We start from the raw sequence: 17,912 nt of genomic DNA, 5'->3' as shown, positions 1-17,912 counted from the left end.
CTTAGGTCTTGACGATTTCTGGGTAACACAGAAAGAGCCAGGGCTAACAAATAAGAAAAATAAACCTATTACCCCCACCCCTGCCTCTACTGCTTCATGTCTGCTGACGGAATATCATTAGAGGTCGTATTTCAAAAAAGCTGTAGTTATGGAATATTAGCTTCACTTGATCTCTACAGAATATGGAAATTTAAAAATTCCACTTACTGTCCCTATTATTTGAATTAGACAAAATACAGAGCTGGAGAATGGTGACTGAATATAATCACCCAAAAGAAATGACAATATAAAGAGTAGGAATCAATTACACATATACATATACCATATATATATACCCTTCAGTTGCATTTGGATACAGAATTCTTTAAACTGTGTTCTTTTTACTATAAAAGCAACAGAGGGCCATTGCAAAAACTGGAAGATGCTGAAAATAATCATGAAGATTATAAAATTAACCCCTAACTCCTGCTGTCCAGAGATCCACTGTTAACATTTTGACTTAAAAAATCTTTGCACATTTATATTTTAAAAGTTCTGAACAAACTTTGGGTCAATTAAATAGGAGAATATATAGTTTTCATCTTTATTTTCTCACTGAAAAAATCATGAATATTTTCCAGACAGGAATATCGAAGTCTGTTTCTGACTTTTCTTATATTTAGTCACTATATTAAAAAAACAGATTTAAAAACCCAAATTTCTCCTGTACAGCACAGGGAACTATACTTAATATCTTGTAATAACCTTTAATTAAAAAGAATATGAAAACAAATATATGTATGTATATGCATGACTAGGACGTTGTGCCATACACCAGAAATTGACACATTGTAACTGACTATAATTCAATTAAAAAAAAGAAACAAGGCATTATTTCAAATATTTAAGTGGGAGATGTTATTTCTAGTAATTTAGCCATAACTATGTGCAGAATCTGAGGATTAACATTTACCTCATGGTTCACTCCTCTGCGAGACAGTGTACCTTAAAATGGGTTGAGTTGGTTGGTAGGTGAGAAAGAGGAAAAATGAGGAATGGTCCATCTTTGACTGGTATGGGATGAGAAAATTGAGGGCAGTAGTCCAGAGATGACAAAACTATTCTTAGTTTGCTTAGGTTGACGAAGTTCTGATTACTACCCCAGTTTCAGGAGAGGGACTGCTAACAGGCCCAGTTCTAACACTTTTAAAAGACATAGATTTTATATTATTTGAATTAAAAACCATGCATTTGTGTCATAGCAACAGAATTCACATTAAATAAAAAGGCACACAAAAAAAGGAGAATTTGTTTTGAGGGGTAGGATTTCTGACATCATTGTCATTTTTGGCGTTATGGATATTCCTGGACGCTGATGGGGAATTCCTATCGTTGCGTTTGGGCATATCCTCTGATTACTCACAGGAAGCGGCCTTCCTATAAAGGAGTCCTGGCGGGAGCAGTGTGCCACGGTTCTTGGCTGACTCCTCATCAGAACTGCAACAGCGGCACAAGACTGCAGCAGCCACAAGACGGGAGGAATCTGACACTGAAACGACAGCTTCACAAAACAGTAAGTGCCGAGAAGTCTTTCCTAGAGCAGCCTTGGCCTTGAAACGGAGACTATCACAGTGAACTGATAGGCAAAAAACCTGATAAAAGGTCTGTGCAAGCTCTTACTGTATTCAGACTAGGTAAAACCTGGCTTTTCTTTTTGACTTAAATGATAAAAATCTTAACTTTTTAACTTACTCATTTGGTAAACTTTGGCGTGAACAAAGATTGTGGCAGAGGATTCCAATCCTTTGCCTAAGAGTCTTATCATGCCACTCTACACCTCATTATAGAATGATGTAAGTGACTACCAAGGAGTTCACTCTGTAATTGATTTTGTTCTTTCTCCCCCCAGAAAAGCATTTCAAGTCTGATCTTTGGATCCAAAAAACTCTTGAAGGCATGATTGCTTCACAGTTTCTCCCCGCTCTCATGTTCGGTAAGTGAATGTCATTCATCAGACCAGGGTTCCTTATCCTCCGCCCTATGGACATAAGCCTTCCTTAGACGGACTCCCTGTGCACACTAGGTGGTTTAGCATCACTCCCAGCCTTGCTTCACAATGTGTCGGGCCCTGGGCTAAGGGTAATTTACCTCCTTGTGTCTCAGCTTCCTTCTGTAGAGAGTTTTGATCGTAAATAACCTGTTTCCCAGAGGCATTGTCAGGATTCAGTCTCATGGTTCATGTGAAGTCTTTGCCTCAGGCAGTGCTTGGTGGTGCATATTAAATGCTTAATGAAGCTTGGTCATTCTGATTAGTATTCTGCTGTTAAGTGGCTATCCTGTTAGGTTACGGTGGGTGAGTGCTGGTAAAGCACCAAATGGAGGGTCAGTCACAAAAAAGATACAGAGTAAGTGGTAGTTTCTCCATCCAGACTCCTTCCTGCTTTGGAAAAGGTAAACAAAAAGTTTGAGTTATCCCCAAGGCCAAAAATAAGATAATAGAAAGTCCAGGACTAAACTTCCCCATTCCTTTCATGTGTTTCCCCCATTAGTGCTTCTCCCATTTAAAGAGAGCGAAGCCTGGTCTTACAACGCTTCCACGGAATACATGACTTTTGATGAGGCCAGTGCTTATTGCCAGCAAAGGTTCACACATCTGGTCGCAATTCAAAACCAGGAAGAGATCAAATACCTGAATGCCATGTTCAGCTATTCACCAAATTACTACTGGATTGGAATCAGAAAGATCAACAATAAGTGGACCTGGATTGGGACCCAGAAACCTCTGACCAAAGAGGCTGAGAACTGGGCTCCAGGTGAACCAAACAACAAGCAAAGCGACGAGGACTGTGTGGAGATCTACATCAAGAGAGACAAAGACACGGGCAAGTGGAACGATGAGAGATGCAGCAAAAAGAAGCTCGCCTTGTGCTACACAGGTAGGGAGGGAGGTGGGAGGTGAGGCAGCCAAGGGAGGCAGATTCAGCCCGTGAGCGTCCTGACAAATTGTGGCCAGGATGCAGAAACTGGTCCCTACTGTGGCCATCTTCTGTTCAAAAAGATCTTGTTTTAAAACAGTCTGTTTGATAAAGTATCCCTTTTTGCTTCTTTGTGTGAATGTTAAGCAAGAATGTATGTATTTTTGTATTCATATATGCATATATATATATAGGTTTATACTTACTGTGTATATACACACATATAATACACTTTTGAGTCACTTGTTTATTTGCAGTAGGGGAACTCCCTTTAGAGTTTGTGATAAAGTGAATCTTCTATTTTTGGTGCCAGTTACAGCCAGACCCCTGACATCTGTAATTAACATCCAGGTTTAAAATGGTTTAGCCTAAAACTCAGCTTTGGCATTTGGTAAAGCACTGCAGTTAAATTTCTGGCACTCTGTAGCGCTGGTGACATGTCTGTTGCACACTGTTGATCCTAATTTCAAAGGAACTCATTGTAAGTATAATAACAATCATCATCATGGACTGTCTTTTCTACAGCTGCCTGTACCCACTCATCCTGCAGTGGCCACGGTGAATGTATAGAGACCGTCAACAACTACACTTGCCAGTGCTACCCTGGCTTCAGGGGACTCAAGTGTGAGGAGGGTAAGTCTTTGTCTCACTTTCTCAACAAGAGATGGTAGCCCTATTTCAAATCCTGGATGGCTGTGGAGTCAGGTCTGCGTGTCTTCCCTTCCTTTGGGCATATGGTGTCAGACGACGGTTGAGAGCTGAGGCAATGAAGTCAGACCCTCCTGGGTTTGAATCCCAGATTCACCACTTATTAGTTATGGCGCACTGACAACGCAGTTAAACTCTCTGGGTCCCAGCTTTCTCACTGTAAAATGAGGACAGTAACAGTATCAACTTCATAGGCTCACGGTTGGGATGATGTGAACAAATGCAGACACAACATTTTCAAAGCGCCTGGTGGTCAATGAACAATAGTTAGGGTTTCCAGTGTTCCTCCCACCTGATACCGGGTGAGAGAGGAGCAGAACTGATTTGGTTTCCCTTTACAGTTGTGTCCTGTCAGGCACAGAAAGCCCCTGAACACGGAAGCCTGGTTTGCAACCACCCCTTGGGGAGCTTCAGCTACAATTCTTCCTGCTCTGTGAGCTGTAAAGAGGGCTACGTCCCAGGCAGCATGGAGACCTCGCAGTGCACTTCCTCTGGAGAGTGGAGCGCTCCTCTTCCAGCCTGCAATGGTAAATCTCTCTCCGAATGCACAGAACGTTCTCCAATTCATCCTTCTGTGCTTTAGTTTTTTACCCAACCTAGAACATTTTCAGCAGTTCAGGGAAAGTTCTTGTTTGTTGTTGTCTGTAATTAAACTTGTTCTCTTGGCCAACATATATGGCCAATATGGCACCAGCTTGGTTTGAGAGACGTTTTTATCCTGTGCTGGTGTGAGTGTTTCTGAGGCTCTGGTAATTTGTAAGGAAACTCATAAGACAGTGGAACCACAACCTCGAAAGCTTAATGAATTTCTCTCTTTCTCTGTTTAACTTTGCCCATGCAATTGGATTAACTTAAGATCATGATAATCAAGCAGCCTCAATATGTCCTTTTTTCTCTCTCAGTCGTATCTTTCTAGGTCAAAGACAAAAAACAAATTCTTTCCTTTAGGTCGTGCTGGGCTAAAATAGATGAATATTCTGTGTATGTCAGGATAGTTTTTTTTTTTAATCACAACTAGTCATAAATCCTGACCTAGAATCTGTTATTTTTCTTTGTTTTTGCCTTATTTAAAATAGATCAGAGACCTGATGAGCTATCTAATAAAATACACCAGAGACTACTTAGCAGAGTCAAAATAAAAATCAGTCAGAGAAGATGAAAATATCAAGAAAAAAGCATAAAAACTTTATTGTGAGTGGGCATGTCCCCAAGAATTAACATAGGACATCGGGATCTGCCCTCTGAAGGCAGTTTCCTTACTGTTATAAACTCCAGTTCGATAGGAAGTGAATACAGCATTCTTCTGTAAAATTCACGGTGTTCTTTTGAATTCCCAGTGGTTGAGTGTGATGCTTTGACAAACCCTGTCAACGGAGTCGTGAAATGTCCCCAGAGCCACGGAAGCCTCCGCTGGAACACCACCTGTGCATTTGAGTGTAAGGAGGGGTTTGAACTAGCTGGACCCCAGGCTCTGCAGTGCACCTCATCCGGGGACTGGGACAACAAGCAGCCAACGTGTAAAGGTAGAGTTGTTCCACATCAAGGTTTGCCGTAAGCGTTCTCTTTCTCAGCCTGTACTCAAAATGGGCAAGCCAGAGCCGCTAACGTAAAGTGGCACATGTGTTACAGCTGTGCCCTGTGATGCCCTGGACGATCCTCAGAACGGCTCTGTGAGCTGTAGCCACTCGTCTGCTGGAGAGTTCGCCTTCAAGTCATCCTGCCACTTCACCTGTGCGGAAGGCTTCATGTTGCAGGGACCGGCCCAGGTTGAATGCACTGCCCAGGGGCAATGGACACAGCAAGTTCCAGTGTGTGAAGGTGAGCCTGACAGTCTCCTTTACACTCTCCCTTTCTCAAAGAGCAGCAGTCTTCAAGACTGGGCACTTAAAATGATACCTTTAACTAGAGTGATCTGAGTTGATGGACAACAAGCATCTTATATTTTTGAGATGAATATAACAGAACCAATGCTTATCCAGGGAAAAGATTGTGTGTAAGAAGAGTGGATGCTTCGCTGGTTTCTTAACTGTACTGTGCTAATAGAACTTTACAGACATCGGCCTGGAAGAGGCAGAAATCTTCATCTAAAGATTAGAAATCAGTTTAGAAAATTTAAAAAGTAGGATTATGAGAACATGACTTGATTCTAAAACTCTTGTTTTTCTTCTGAAATTGCTTATAACTGGCAGTGATGCAAATGTTTAAGGTGTGGTGTCAGCTGTAGAGACACCCTTAATACTTACATAAGCTCTTAAATTTAATTTAATTTAATAAATCAAGAGCAAGGATACTGAAAACAAGCAGGTTTCACTATCAGGCACTGGCATTTTTGTAGCCAAATACAGCACAGAATGATTCCCAGTGGCAAAAAGCCACAAGACCAAAACCAAACAGCAAAGCAGACAAATTTTATGTGGCTGTCTTCATGTCTTCCTGTCTTTTTGGCCTCATCTGTAGGCATCCAGGGCCGATAAGTTGCTCCTTGGCTATAGAAAAATCTTCCTCTTGACCCTAACTTATTTCACATGTCACAACTGAGCTCAGGAACCGCTGATCCTATAAAAGGCTGTCCTCTAATTAGCACCATTGTCAATGAAGGGATTGGAATTCAGAGAAAACACAGCCATCCTCCCACCTGTCCCGGGACTAATGAAGAGTCTTGAATTCTCTGAGCGTAGCTTTGTCCAAAGTGAACTGGGCTCGTACAACAGATGCCAAGTACTCTCTAATTCCGTTACATTATTTCCCAACCATCATTTTGGTATCTCAGCTTTCCAGTGCAAAACCTTGCCCAGCCCAGAGAGAGAGGCTCCATGAGTTGTTTTCCTAGGGTTTCTGGAAGTTTCCAAAGCAAATCTAGCTGCGAGTTTTCCGGTGAGCACTATCGAAGAGCTAGGGACTTGCTTAACTTAGGAAATCTGTTGCTGCCTGACACCAAGTTCTAATGAACACACTCATGTCTTCCAGCCATGAAATGCAATGCTGTCCCCCGGCCCAGGAATGGCTCAGTGACGTGTACCCATTCCCCCGCTGGCGAGTTCACCTACAAGTCCTCCTGTGCCTTCAGCTGTGAGGAAGGCTTTGCATTACGTGGATCAGCTCAGCTTGAGTGTACATCTCAGGGACAATGGACACAGGAGGTCCCCTCCTGCCAAGGTAGGGCCGAATTCAGACTTTAAGGAGGATGGGTCAAATATCTCAAATGTTTCTGACCCAGGATTGCCCCAAGGGACTTGATCCTAATTTCCTACATGCTGAAAGCAAAGCCGTGCTTATCAGTTACATTTATTGATGACTTTTCTGACAGTTTTAGAAGTTTTCCAATAGATTTTTCTTAACCTCTACCTACATCCTATCATTTGCAGCGGTACAGTGTTCAAGTTTGGATGTTCCCGGAAAGATCAACAGGAGCTGCAGTGGGGAGCCTGTGTTTGGCACCGTGTGTACGTTTGCATGTCCTGAAGGATGGACACTGAATGGCTCTGCAGCTCTGACATGTGATGCCACAGGACACTGGTCTGGGATGCTGCCTACCTGTGAAGGTGAAGCATTGACTGACGGTGGTTGTCTGGGGGGCCAGAGAGAAGAAAGGGAGCTAAGAAAGGAAGCTATCTGGCTACAATAATGAAGTATCCATTATGTCCAAACCAGAAGGATCAGGAAGTTTGCTCAGGTTAACACTGAATGGATGAATATTTAATTTTACGGGGATAGAGAGAAAACAAGTGACATGGCAACAGAATTCTGTTCATCAGGAAAAGGAGAGCTAGAGGGAAAAGTAGGTTGAAAGGAAAATGAGAGAGAGAGGAAAGAGAGACTGATCGATTGTTTGATTGATTAACCAAGGTGTGCTGTGAAAGATGGCACATTAGAGTTCTGCCTGGCAGTGTTGGAAGATAAACTTACAAAGGTGTTTTGGGGCAGATCTCAAAGGCCTTAGTACCATCTCTCTTCCTCACGTATTGAACTAGATGGCTCTTCTGCTTTGTACACTGTAATAAATGTACAAAGAAAAGGGCAAAGGGACAGAACAGGAAGACTTAAAATTTAATTCCATTCCATGACAGTTCTCCCCCGTTCTGTTTTCTTAGCCCCTGCTGAATCCAAAGTTCCCTTGGCAGCTGGACTTTCTGCTGCTGGAATCTCCCTCATGACATCAGCATCCTTTCTCCTCTGGCTTCTGAAACGCCTTCGGAAGAAAGGTGAGGGCATTTATGAATGTACTCTAAGAAGGTTTTGGAAAAAAATTGTTTTTCTCATCGATGAGTTACATTGTCTCTTGCAGATTTAACGAGTAATTAGAATCTAGTCACTAGATAAATGCTAATAAACTGCAGTATAATTAAGCAGAAGTCTTACGGAAAGCGTTTATAATACAACTCAAAGTGGGAAGAGTTTTAGGAAATAGACATGTTAGTTGTGCTAACGTTGGCCACCTCCAGGGGGTGCTATGCACATTGAATTCTATGGTGCCCCTCAGAGTTGTCCCATGAGGCTGCCATAATGAGTATTTCCAGAGAAAATAAATAAATGTTTCCAAAAATTTTATTTGGAATAGAGGCTTAAATTTGGGAGTATCTCATGGGGAACATGCAAACACATCTAGCTACACTCCTGGTTGGTTTGGCCTAGAGTATCTTCAAAATTTTTTGAATTAAGTTCTGACGTTTACAAAGTGGGAAATTTTACATTGTATCTAGATTTGGGGCTTCTCAAGACACAATTGGAAGACAAGCCTGGCAAGCTTAAAGTATAGCTATCTGCTCTCTGCTTGCATTAGGAAGCTGCTGGGCCCTTTGGATGAGGGTGCAGTTTGCTTCCCCTGCTCAGTTGCTACCAAGTTGTGTTTGTGTTCTGATTATTATGGGGGCCCTGAAGGCATTGAGTTTACAAACCCTGCTGAATAGAGTCATGTTGGTTTCTAGTTGTAATATGTCCTTAAAAGTCATTTAGCTCATATTAATGGTTTTCTTTTTCTTGCAGGAAAAAAATTTGTCCCTTCCAGGTAAGTTGCATTTTTGTATATAGCATGCCACTGCACGTTCTGCACATTTGTCTCTTTTCACGTTTGGCAACAGTGATTTATTTCACGTTTTTATGTATTCCACAGCAGCAGTCACAGCCTTCAATCAGAAGGATCCTACCAAATGCCTTCTGAGTTAATTTAAGTCCAAAGGAATCAGGTAAGATTTGAAGGTCATATACAGTTTTGAAAGAAGGTACATGTTCTGTTGTTCCTCGAATCTTCCAAATCTGCCAGATTCTAGGGGGAGAAATCACTACCTTCATGGTATTTTATGGAAAGCTGTTCCATTTCTCTGTAGAAGGAGAGGAAAGAAACCAGGATCTGGCCTTCATTGGGCCATTTCGTTTATGAAAGTTAATAATAACGGTGACTGCTAACCCTTGCATGGAACTTACTATGTTCTAGGAACTGTTCTAAGCTAGGATTCTATGAGACAGGGGCTATTATATTTATTATTATACAGATGAAGAAAATGAGGCACAGAAAAGTTGAGTAACTTGCCTGAAATCTCAAAACTAGTAAATGGTGTAGCCGGGATTCACACCCAGGCAGTCTGGTTCTAGAATCCGTATTCTTAACCACTTGGCTTGGCTTTGTGAGAATTTGGAACAGTCAGATCCCCTCTGAATCGATTTTTTTTTAAGTTAATAGACTTTTTGCATGTTTAATTTTAAGTTTACAGAAAAATTCAGCAGAAAGTAGAGAGTTCCAACACAGCCCCTTAACCCCATCCTCCAATTTCCTCAATTATTAACACCTTCCATTAGTGTGGGATTTTGTTACAGTTGATGGACCAATATTGATACATTATTATTAACTAAAGTCCACAGTTTATATTAGAGTTCACTCTTGGTTTTGTATATTGAATGGGTTTTGACAAATGTATCTGACATGTACCCACCATTATAGTATCATATGGAATAGTTTTACTGTCCTAGGTAGGATTTTGGTATTCATGTACGGACTAGCCTTGTGAGAGTGTACACAGTTGTCAGTGCTAGAAGGTGAATTCTGTTGTTGCTGTTAGCATGCAAAATGTTAACTGTCCTGACGGCATGCACTCTTATAATTGCAGGAACACAGGAAAATTAGGGATCTAGAGTGATACCTTGAAGATAGTAGACACAGAGAGCTCTCCTTGGATCTCTGGCCCTTCTCACCTCCTGCACCTGCTGGCTGCCTCTACGGCTGGGACCGTGGACCCACGAGGACTTCAATGGACCCAAATCCAGTGGGCAAGGCCAGCCTGCCACCAAAAAGACTCAGTGTTCCCTTTTCCAGTGCTGGCTACTGGAAGGAAGGAATATTTTTTCCCACGCAAAAGCGGAGAGACTAAGGCTCTGGAATCTCAGAATTCCTTTTCTAACTTATCCCTTTGCTCACTGTGAAATCTTGGTGGTGAAATACAATATTTTGTGACACTGTTTTTCTTTTGTCCCTCATGGTGCTTCAGTTGCTGAATATGTAGTTGCTGCCATGGTATGAGTTAAGAATTGTCAAGAGTTTAGAGGAGACACATGGCTAAATACATTCTATTAACTGTCTTGGGGGAAAAAGGGACGGATTTTTAATGCCACAGGGTGAGTGCATGGGAAGGATGTTAATGGTGGAAATTCTACTCAGTCCTCTGTGTGAGGATTAGCAAGTACAGTCTTAGTCACTTTTCATCCCCATGGGATTCGGTGACTTTAAATTGTTCTCAGAGGTTGTGCTCTTTTTACTTGTATTGAATAATGTATACATTCAGTAAGTCTTAATTCAGTACAAGTGTTGTAGGGACTTAAAAATGTATAAATGCTAGGATTATGGTAGGGCAAAAGCTACTTAGCCTAGACCTTTGTGTATTAACACATTTTAATGTGACGTCTAGAGTAAAATTTATTTCAAGAAGACAAATACATTCCCCCAGCCGTGTGTGATGTTAACTAGCATAAAGTGCTGAATGTTTGACTGCAATTCCTTTTTTTTTTTTTTAAAGTGAGTAGTATTAGGAGAGCCAAGCCCTAATGGCACACATTTGTACACTGTCAGGTATTTTTTCAGAGTGATGTGGTTTCCATGACAAGAAACTTCCATGAGGCCAAATGTTCTGATTTGATAAAAGCATAAATGCAAACAAATGAAGGTACAGTTTTGTGAGTGTCTGTTTTTGGAAAAACACTCATAGAATGTAAATGTTCTTGGCATTCCTGCAAAGATGTTTGTCAGATGTCATGTGTCAACATATAATTCTTGTATATTACATATGATTTTAAACCTGTGATATGAACTTGCCATATAAAGGATCTGTCCAGGGGATTTTTTAAAAGTGAAGATGTCTAATAATGATTCCCTAATTGTCTTATTCTGCTTGTTAGGGTGTTCTTAAAGAGAGGAAAGCCTGTATGAGCAAGTATTTATATTTATTTATTTGGGAGTTTAAAATTCCTAAGGCATCTCCAGTTGATCACTAGCAAGGAGATTGCCAGAACTGCTCCAAACTTGAAGGATGATATGGGAGTCCAAACTCCTCCACCCTTTCATTAACTTAGGATGTGTTTAAAAAAAAAAAAAAAAGGCAGAGTTTCAGGGCAGTGTTGGCTGCAGACTGGCAAAGGCAAAAACAAAAGTAAACATAATACTCAGTGAAAGAAGCTAGACCCAAAAGTCCTACAGATGGAATGAATGATCCTCTTCTCTGAAATTGTTCAAATGTTGTAAATATCTGCATGCACAGCACTGGAAATAGCTGTGTGAACTGTAAATACAGTCTGTGTTAGGGTTTTATAAAGGTATTTAAAATTATGATTTAAAATACTTTACAGTGTTTTATTATTTATTTAAGCTTATGTCATACCTCTTGTATTCGACATGGCACTATAAAGGTTGATAATAAACGTGCTTCTATTTAGCTCTGTGTACAGGCTCTTTCTTAAGAATTCTACTTTACTTAGATAAAACCCACATATCACAAAATTCACGATTTTTAAGTGGACAATCCAACAGTTTTTGGTATAGTCACAAGACTGTGTGACCATCTAACTATCTAACTCTAGAACATTTCTATCACCCCCTGAAAGAAACCCAGAACCCATTAGTAGTCACTCTCCATCTTCCCCAGCCCCTGGTAACTACTAACCTACTTTTTCCTCTATAAATTTACCTGTTCTAGACATTTCACATAAATAGACTCATGCAACTTATGGTCTTTCGTGTCTGGCTTCTTTCACTTGGCATTCTGTTTTCAAGGCTCATCTCCTCTGTAGCGTGTATTAGCACTTCATCCTTTTAATGGTGGGATAATACTCTATGGTATGGATATGCCACATTTTCTATTCATCCACTGATGGACATCTGGATTGTTTCGACTTTTTATCTATTGTGAATAATGCTGCCATGAACACTGATGCACAAGTTTTCGAGTAGACGTATGCTTTCAATTCTCTTGGGCATACACTTAGAGTTGGAATTGTTGGGCCATATGGCAACTCCATCTTTCATTTTTTTGAGGAACTGCCAGACTGTTTTCCAAAAGGGTGGTACCATTTTACCATCCCACCAGCAATGTACGAAGGCTCTGATTTCTCCACATTCTGTCCAGTACTTGTTACTGTCTTTCTTTTTGACTATCACCATCCCAGGGGGTGTGAGGAGGTATAGATGTAGGTTCTTGCACCAATACTGTACAGTTGTCTAAAAAATATTAATAATCTAAAAAATTGGTAAGGTCAATGGAGCAAAGAACCCACCCTGGAATCTTTGCATCACGCCAGTCTTAGTTTGAGGCTCTGCTCAAGTCAACCCATTCACCTTGATATACTCTCTAGACTCAGTTGTTCTCCAGGACGAGAGCCAGAGTAGTTCTCCCCTCCAAAATATGTCTTCTTCTTTCTAGAAGAGTGTCAATGCACAAGCTTGTGTACCAAGCTAAAAAACCACCTCAAGGATCTGTTATTAAAGAATCAGAATATCTGAAATTCCTAAGAAAACATTAATATTTGGCTTGGTTATCCAGACTGAAAAAGTTGTGGCGATAACACTGCCATAGGCTAAAGTTTGTTTCGTTTTGATTTTATACTTTGCCTTTAAGTATTATTTAAAAGAAAATTAAAGAAAACATGAAAAACAAGGATATCCCCTGCTCATTAGGGCTGTTTTTTTATATAGGACTGAAATGAGCAGACAGTTGAGACATCAGCTTGAAATATAGAGAAAGTAGGAATGTTAGCTTTCCTGGGTCTAAAAAAAAAAAAAAGAGAATAAACTGAACAAATCAAATGTATTCAGAAGGAAAACAGGTGCCCAAGTCAAATGGACATGGGCAAGTGTAGCACAGAAGTCAGAAGCAGAACTTGGTGTCAGCAGATCAGAAGATTAAAAGAGAGCTTTTTAATGAAAGAAAATAAAAATCTATGTAACCAGCAAGAGCTTCTGGGCCTCTTTCAGTCAGAAATAATAAGTATAGATTTTACCTCAAAATTTTAGCTTCCCTCTCCCAAAAGATTCTAAGCCATGAGAAATTAAAATATTTCTCTCTTCATATTTGCCTCTGTACAGCCATGCTGCTGGTTTATAAAATCATTTTGCTACAAAGGAGCATGTAGCAGTAAGACAGGCCTCCTGTCTTTGCCAACCAATCAATCAATCAACTAGTTTTGGCCAAAGATTTTTTTCTTCTCCTTGATCTCCCAAAGGTACCAAATACTATCAATAGTTCTTTTAATAACTCTTATCAGCTGTGTTCCGTTCCCGCTGATAGCCCTCAGAACGGGTCCTTATCATCATCCCTGCATTGCATGATAAACCTCCACAAACTCACTCATCTCCAGGTCCTCAGCTGGCTGTTGAGATGTCCTGTGGTTCCAAATCATTTACACAGCCCAGAAGCTATAAAAAAACTTGTCCTTGCTCGTCTCCCAACCTCCTTTCACACCATGCCCCTGCAGGCATTGCACTCCAGCCACGTCGGAGAGCTGTTTCTGCCCATTTCGGTGCCTTTGAACACACTTTCTTTTTCCTGCAGTTACCCGCCCTCCCTATCTAGCAACCCCCATTCTTTGCCTGCTTGACTTCAAATCATCTTTCAGGTTCTCTGCTTAAATTTCCCCTCACCACAACTGACTCCTGAGACCAAATCACTTCTTTAATGCTCTCACAGCTCGCATTTTCCTTCCTTCCTGTGATTGTTATTAAATAATTATTTGTGTACCTGTTTAAGATCTGTCTTCCTCACTCAATTCTAAAGTACCTTGTTTCTTGCTGTATTCCTAGAACCTGGCATATTCTGGACACATAGTAGATGCTCAAAAATATTTATTGAATGAACAAATAAATAAGTGGATGGATGAATGCAGATTTGCGCTCATCCTCGGGAGCAGAGCAGATTTTCACAAATGGAATGAGCTGTCTCAGATGGCAAAAATTTTAAGTCCGGTTACAGAACAAGATATGTTAGGCAACAGAATAAAATGGAAATAAAGAAGGAGAAAGCTGATGGTTAGAAATAGAGGAGCTAGTTAACGGCTTAGAGGTTCAATGAGGTAGGATTAAGTAGCAATGCAATGAGCAATAAATCTACAAGAATAAGAGACTGTGATTAAAGAGTGGGATGTCTGATCATGTGATTTTAGAGTTGATATAGTTTGGGGTGATGTCAAGGTAGAGGCTATTCCCAGGAGAGAAGTTAGCTCAAGCTGGGTGGAGGAGAATGCTTTTGGAGAACTGGGAATCCAGGCAGTGGGCTGGGCTGTGCACGTGGATGAAGTCAATCGGATTACAGGAGGTGCTTAAAGGAAGAAGAAGACCAGGAGCCAGGTGCCAAAGTCACAAGTGCATGAGGGGCTGGGAAGTCACTGCAATGCAAACAGTGAGAAGATAGTATACCTCAAGGTCGTGAGCTTCAAAGAAGCAGGATTATTTTATTTCTTCTTTTCATTTTTGTAAGAGGCCAAAAGACTGTAGATTGGTAAGAGGCACTCATTATAAAGGAGGACGCCAACTCTGCCTTCCAATCCTGAGGTGTGCGGAGTGTGAGGGAATAAACTTTATCACTTTGAGAGATCTGCAGGGAAAGTGATGTTCTGGGGAGGCCAGGATCCTGTGAAAGCCAGGGGGTAGAGGAACGTATAGGGAGGAGCTGGAGGATAGACGGGAGTTTGTTGATTGTGAAGCAGGAACTCCAGAGGATAGCAAGGAAGAGTCTGGGAGGAGAGCAAACTCAGGTCAGGAGTCAGCAACTTGGATGAATTGCCTGGGAGACAAAAGTCGATCAGAGGGGCTTATCTTCCAAGTGTAGGGAAAACAGGTAGCTGTGGTGGACTGGGTCTTGAAAGGGTGGTGGAGCAAGACGTACATTTAGGTCTAACTCTGGTCTGGAGCGAGGCCTTCAGGCTGTTGTGTGAGACTGTCTTTCTTATCCCCATGATAAACTGATGTTGGTAATAGCAGCGAATGCAGCCTTGGCTCGCAGCAGTGAACAAGTCAACCTTGAGGTCCTCTGTGATAGGCGTGTAGGCTCGGGAAGGGCTGGGCTTCAGTCCTTTTTACGGACCTAGGGCTGCTGCTTTCAATGGCATTCAATGACCTTTCCCTCAGTTATCTCATGGTGGGCCAGTGGTCCTCCAGTATTGGTTCCAATCTCTCTGATTTTGAGGTTGTTTTTTGGGACCATAGAAAAGCCTAATAATGCCTGTCGCCTTGACTACCCTTCAGGTCTCTGCTACCACGTTCCTGTGACCTTTCCCACTCGAAATCTTCTCTTTAGGCTGAATGTGCACTTTTTCTTTAAATTTAGAAGAAATTTATATAACATAAAAGCAACCAATTTAAAGTGTACAATTCAGAGTGGTGTTTAGTACATTCACAGTGTTATGCAACATCACCTCCGTCTAGCTGAAAACAATTGCACCAAGAGAAAATCCTGCACCCCTTAAGCTGTCAGTCCTCACTCTCCCCTCCTCCCAGCACCTGACAACCTCCACTTTGCTTTCTGTCTCTATGGACTGATTTAGTCTAGATACGTCATATAAATGGAATCACACAATATCTGGCCTTTTGTGTCTGGCTCCTTTCACTGAACATAATGTTTTCAAGATTCATCCATGTTATAGCATATATCAGTACTTCATTCCTTTTTATGGCTAAGTCATATTCCATAGGATAAATCAATGTGCGCTAAGTTTAAAGCAAATTTCTCACTGTATTCTCAAGAAAAAAAAATTTCAAGAAACACAGGATCCATCCATATGATTCAAAAGCATCCATATGAAAAAAATCTTTGACAAAAGCCAAAAACAGCACTGATGAACTCAGGGAGAGGAATTTAGTGAGGGGCTAAGCTGAGGTGGTCCACGTCTTCCAGAAATCTACCTTGCTCTAAGGGCAGATTTTCAAATGTATAGAAGTGAAAAGATTGCATATATATTTGACAATGTTCACTAAATAGCCTCCCCCACCATACCAAAACAAACAAACAAAACCTTTGGATGGGACCTGTGGTTGCTCCTTCTCTCTGGCAAGGGACCATGTAGACATGATGCAACTCTGGGATCTGGCATAGTTTAGGCTGGGTGCCAAGAAACCTGAACCAGCTTTTTGAAGAAAGCCCTGGATTTTTCTATACTTCTTAAAGAAGAACAGAAATGTCCAACACACTAATAGAATAACAAAGATATCCAGAAAAAAAGACTTTAAAAAAAGTAAAGTCTTTCCTTAAAAAAAAAAAAGGACATTTATAATTTATGACCAAAAAGAGGTTTGTTTATCCATTTATCCATCCATTTAACTGGCATTTATTAAACATTGGACCTTTTGCTTCTGGAAATATAGAGGATTAATCTTCCGAAAACCCCTACCAGTGTAATATTTAAAATTGCTAGATGAATTACAACAGCTTGTTTTAAATGAATAGCTGAGCTTACAAAAAAGAATGGAAATCTCAGAGGCCAAAAACGACTAAGGAGCTGGGGGTCTGATCGCCTAAGACTTAGCAGGCCAACATAGGGACTTTAGATTTTATTCTGAGTGGGATAAGAAGATGTTGGAGGGTCTTGAACAGAAGAGTGACGTGGTCTGACTTGGGTTCTTTTCTGCTTGATACCTTCCCCTCCCACCCTCACCTGGCATCCATTCTCACCCTGCCCTGCTCAGTGTCCCAGGAGGCTGACCCCTGCAGACCGTATCACCTGTCACTGATGGGCTGGTTTCCAATTAGTTTGACGAATCAGGGGCCTCTAAAGGAGATCAGAGAGTGAGAAGAGAGTGTGGTCAGGGTATTTCTTACCCACTCTTTCCCTGCTTTGGTGCTGTTTCTGGAAGCAGCTGCATCCTTCTCCACTACAGCTCCTGGTGGGTGACTTCTCCTCTAGGATCCCAGTCCTTACTGGGTTCTGATACATTACCTCCTCCTCTTGAATCTTCAGTCCTGGGGATGCAACAGCTTCCTGTCTTGCCTGTCTCTGGGTACCTCTGCTTTGTTCTCTTAACTTTGTTGCTAATCTATTGTAAGTGGTCCCTCCACTGAAGGCTCTTTAGTGGGTGAAGAACTCACTCATCCGGGGTCAATTTTGTTTCTGCCTGGGTCCCTGAACGATACTCAGCTTAACTGAATCACTTAAATTGCTTTGTTGAAAACAGGCCGTAAGGAAAAGAAGTAGAAACATGGAGTCCAGATGGGAGACTACGGCAACAGGGATACAGGTGACAATGATGCACAATAGAAGTGATCGGATGCTGAAACTACTTTGATGGTAAAGAAAAAAGAAATTTGTTTACATATTGGATATGAGTTGTGAGAAGAAGAGAGAAGTCCCAGTCAACTCCGAGGACTTTGGCTTAAATAATCGTAAGGATGGAGTTATAATTTACTGAGACAGGAAAGGTTAGAGGAAGACCTTATCAGGTTTGAAGGAAATTCAGAAGTTCAATTCAGGGCATGTAAAATTTGAGAGGCTTATTAAAGAACTAAATGGAGATTTTAGGTAGGCATTTGTTTGGGAATGAGGAACATTCCCAGGGCAGGGGGATGGCCTGGCTGGAAATAGAAATTTCATCAGCATTTAGAGAGTCAGCGGCATTTCAGTGGTATTCAATTTTAAGAGACCGAATTGGATCATCAAGTCTATGAGGTTAAATAAGGTTTGGTGGTTGGAGAGATGAGGGAGAATCAACAAATGAAACAGAGAGGGAACAGTCAGTGGAAGAGGAGGAAAACCAGGAGCCGACTGGTCAAATAAGATGGGGACGGG

At 41.2% G+C, this 17,912-nt stretch overlaps 1 protein-coding gene across 2 annotated transcripts; it reads left to right on the top strand.

Annotated features, from left to right (window-relative positions):
• The first annotated feature begins 1,410 nt into the window (after positions 1–1,410).
• SELE (selectin E) lies at positions 1,411–11,578 on the top strand. 2 transcript variants are annotated; one of them, XM_045515874.2, is made up of 13 exons: positions 1,411–1,552; positions 1,889–1,972; positions 2,529–2,915; positions 3,480–3,587; positions 4,004–4,189; positions 5,000–5,185; positions 5,292–5,480; positions 6,630–6,818; positions 7,028–7,204; positions 7,754–7,864; positions 8,646–8,667; positions 8,776–8,845; positions 9,764–11,578. In XM_045515874.2, exons 2-12 carry the CDS (start codon positions 1,936–1,938, stop codon positions 8,828–8,830), a joined length of 1,647 nt encoding a protein of 548 aa, XP_045371830.1. In that variant the 5' UTR covers positions 1,411–1,552; positions 1,889–1,935; the 3' UTR covers positions 8,831–8,845; positions 9,764–11,578. The 2 variants fall into 2 exon arrangements, with proteins under 2 accessions (XP_045371830.1, XP_010952145.1); XM_010953843.3 differs by having other exon boundaries at positions 8,773–8,845.
• Positions 11,579–17,912: the final 6,334 nt, after the last annotated feature.

This window comes from Camelus bactrianus, chromosome 21, assembly GCF_048773025.1.
Source record: "Camelus bactrianus isolate YW-2024 breed Bactrian camel chromosome 21, ASM4877302v1, whole genome shotgun sequence".
NCBI lineage: Eukaryota > Metazoa > Chordata > Mammalia > Artiodactyla > Camelidae > Camelus > Camelus bactrianus.
This window is presented reverse-complemented; position numbering and strand designations above follow the sequence as displayed.

Coding starts and splice junctions, on each gene's coding strand:
- SELE (XM_010953843.3), top strand. CDS start 1,936: ATGATTGCTTCACAGTTTCTCCCCGCTCTCATGTTCG. Junction 1,973..2,528: donor TCTCCCCGCTCTCATGTTCG/GTAAGTGAATGT, acceptor TTCCCCCATTAG/TGCTTCTCCCATTTAAAGAG. Junction 5,186..5,291: donor CAAGCAGCCAACGTGTAAAG/GTAGAGTTGTTC, acceptor CATGTGTTACAG/CTGTGCCCTGTGATGCCCTG.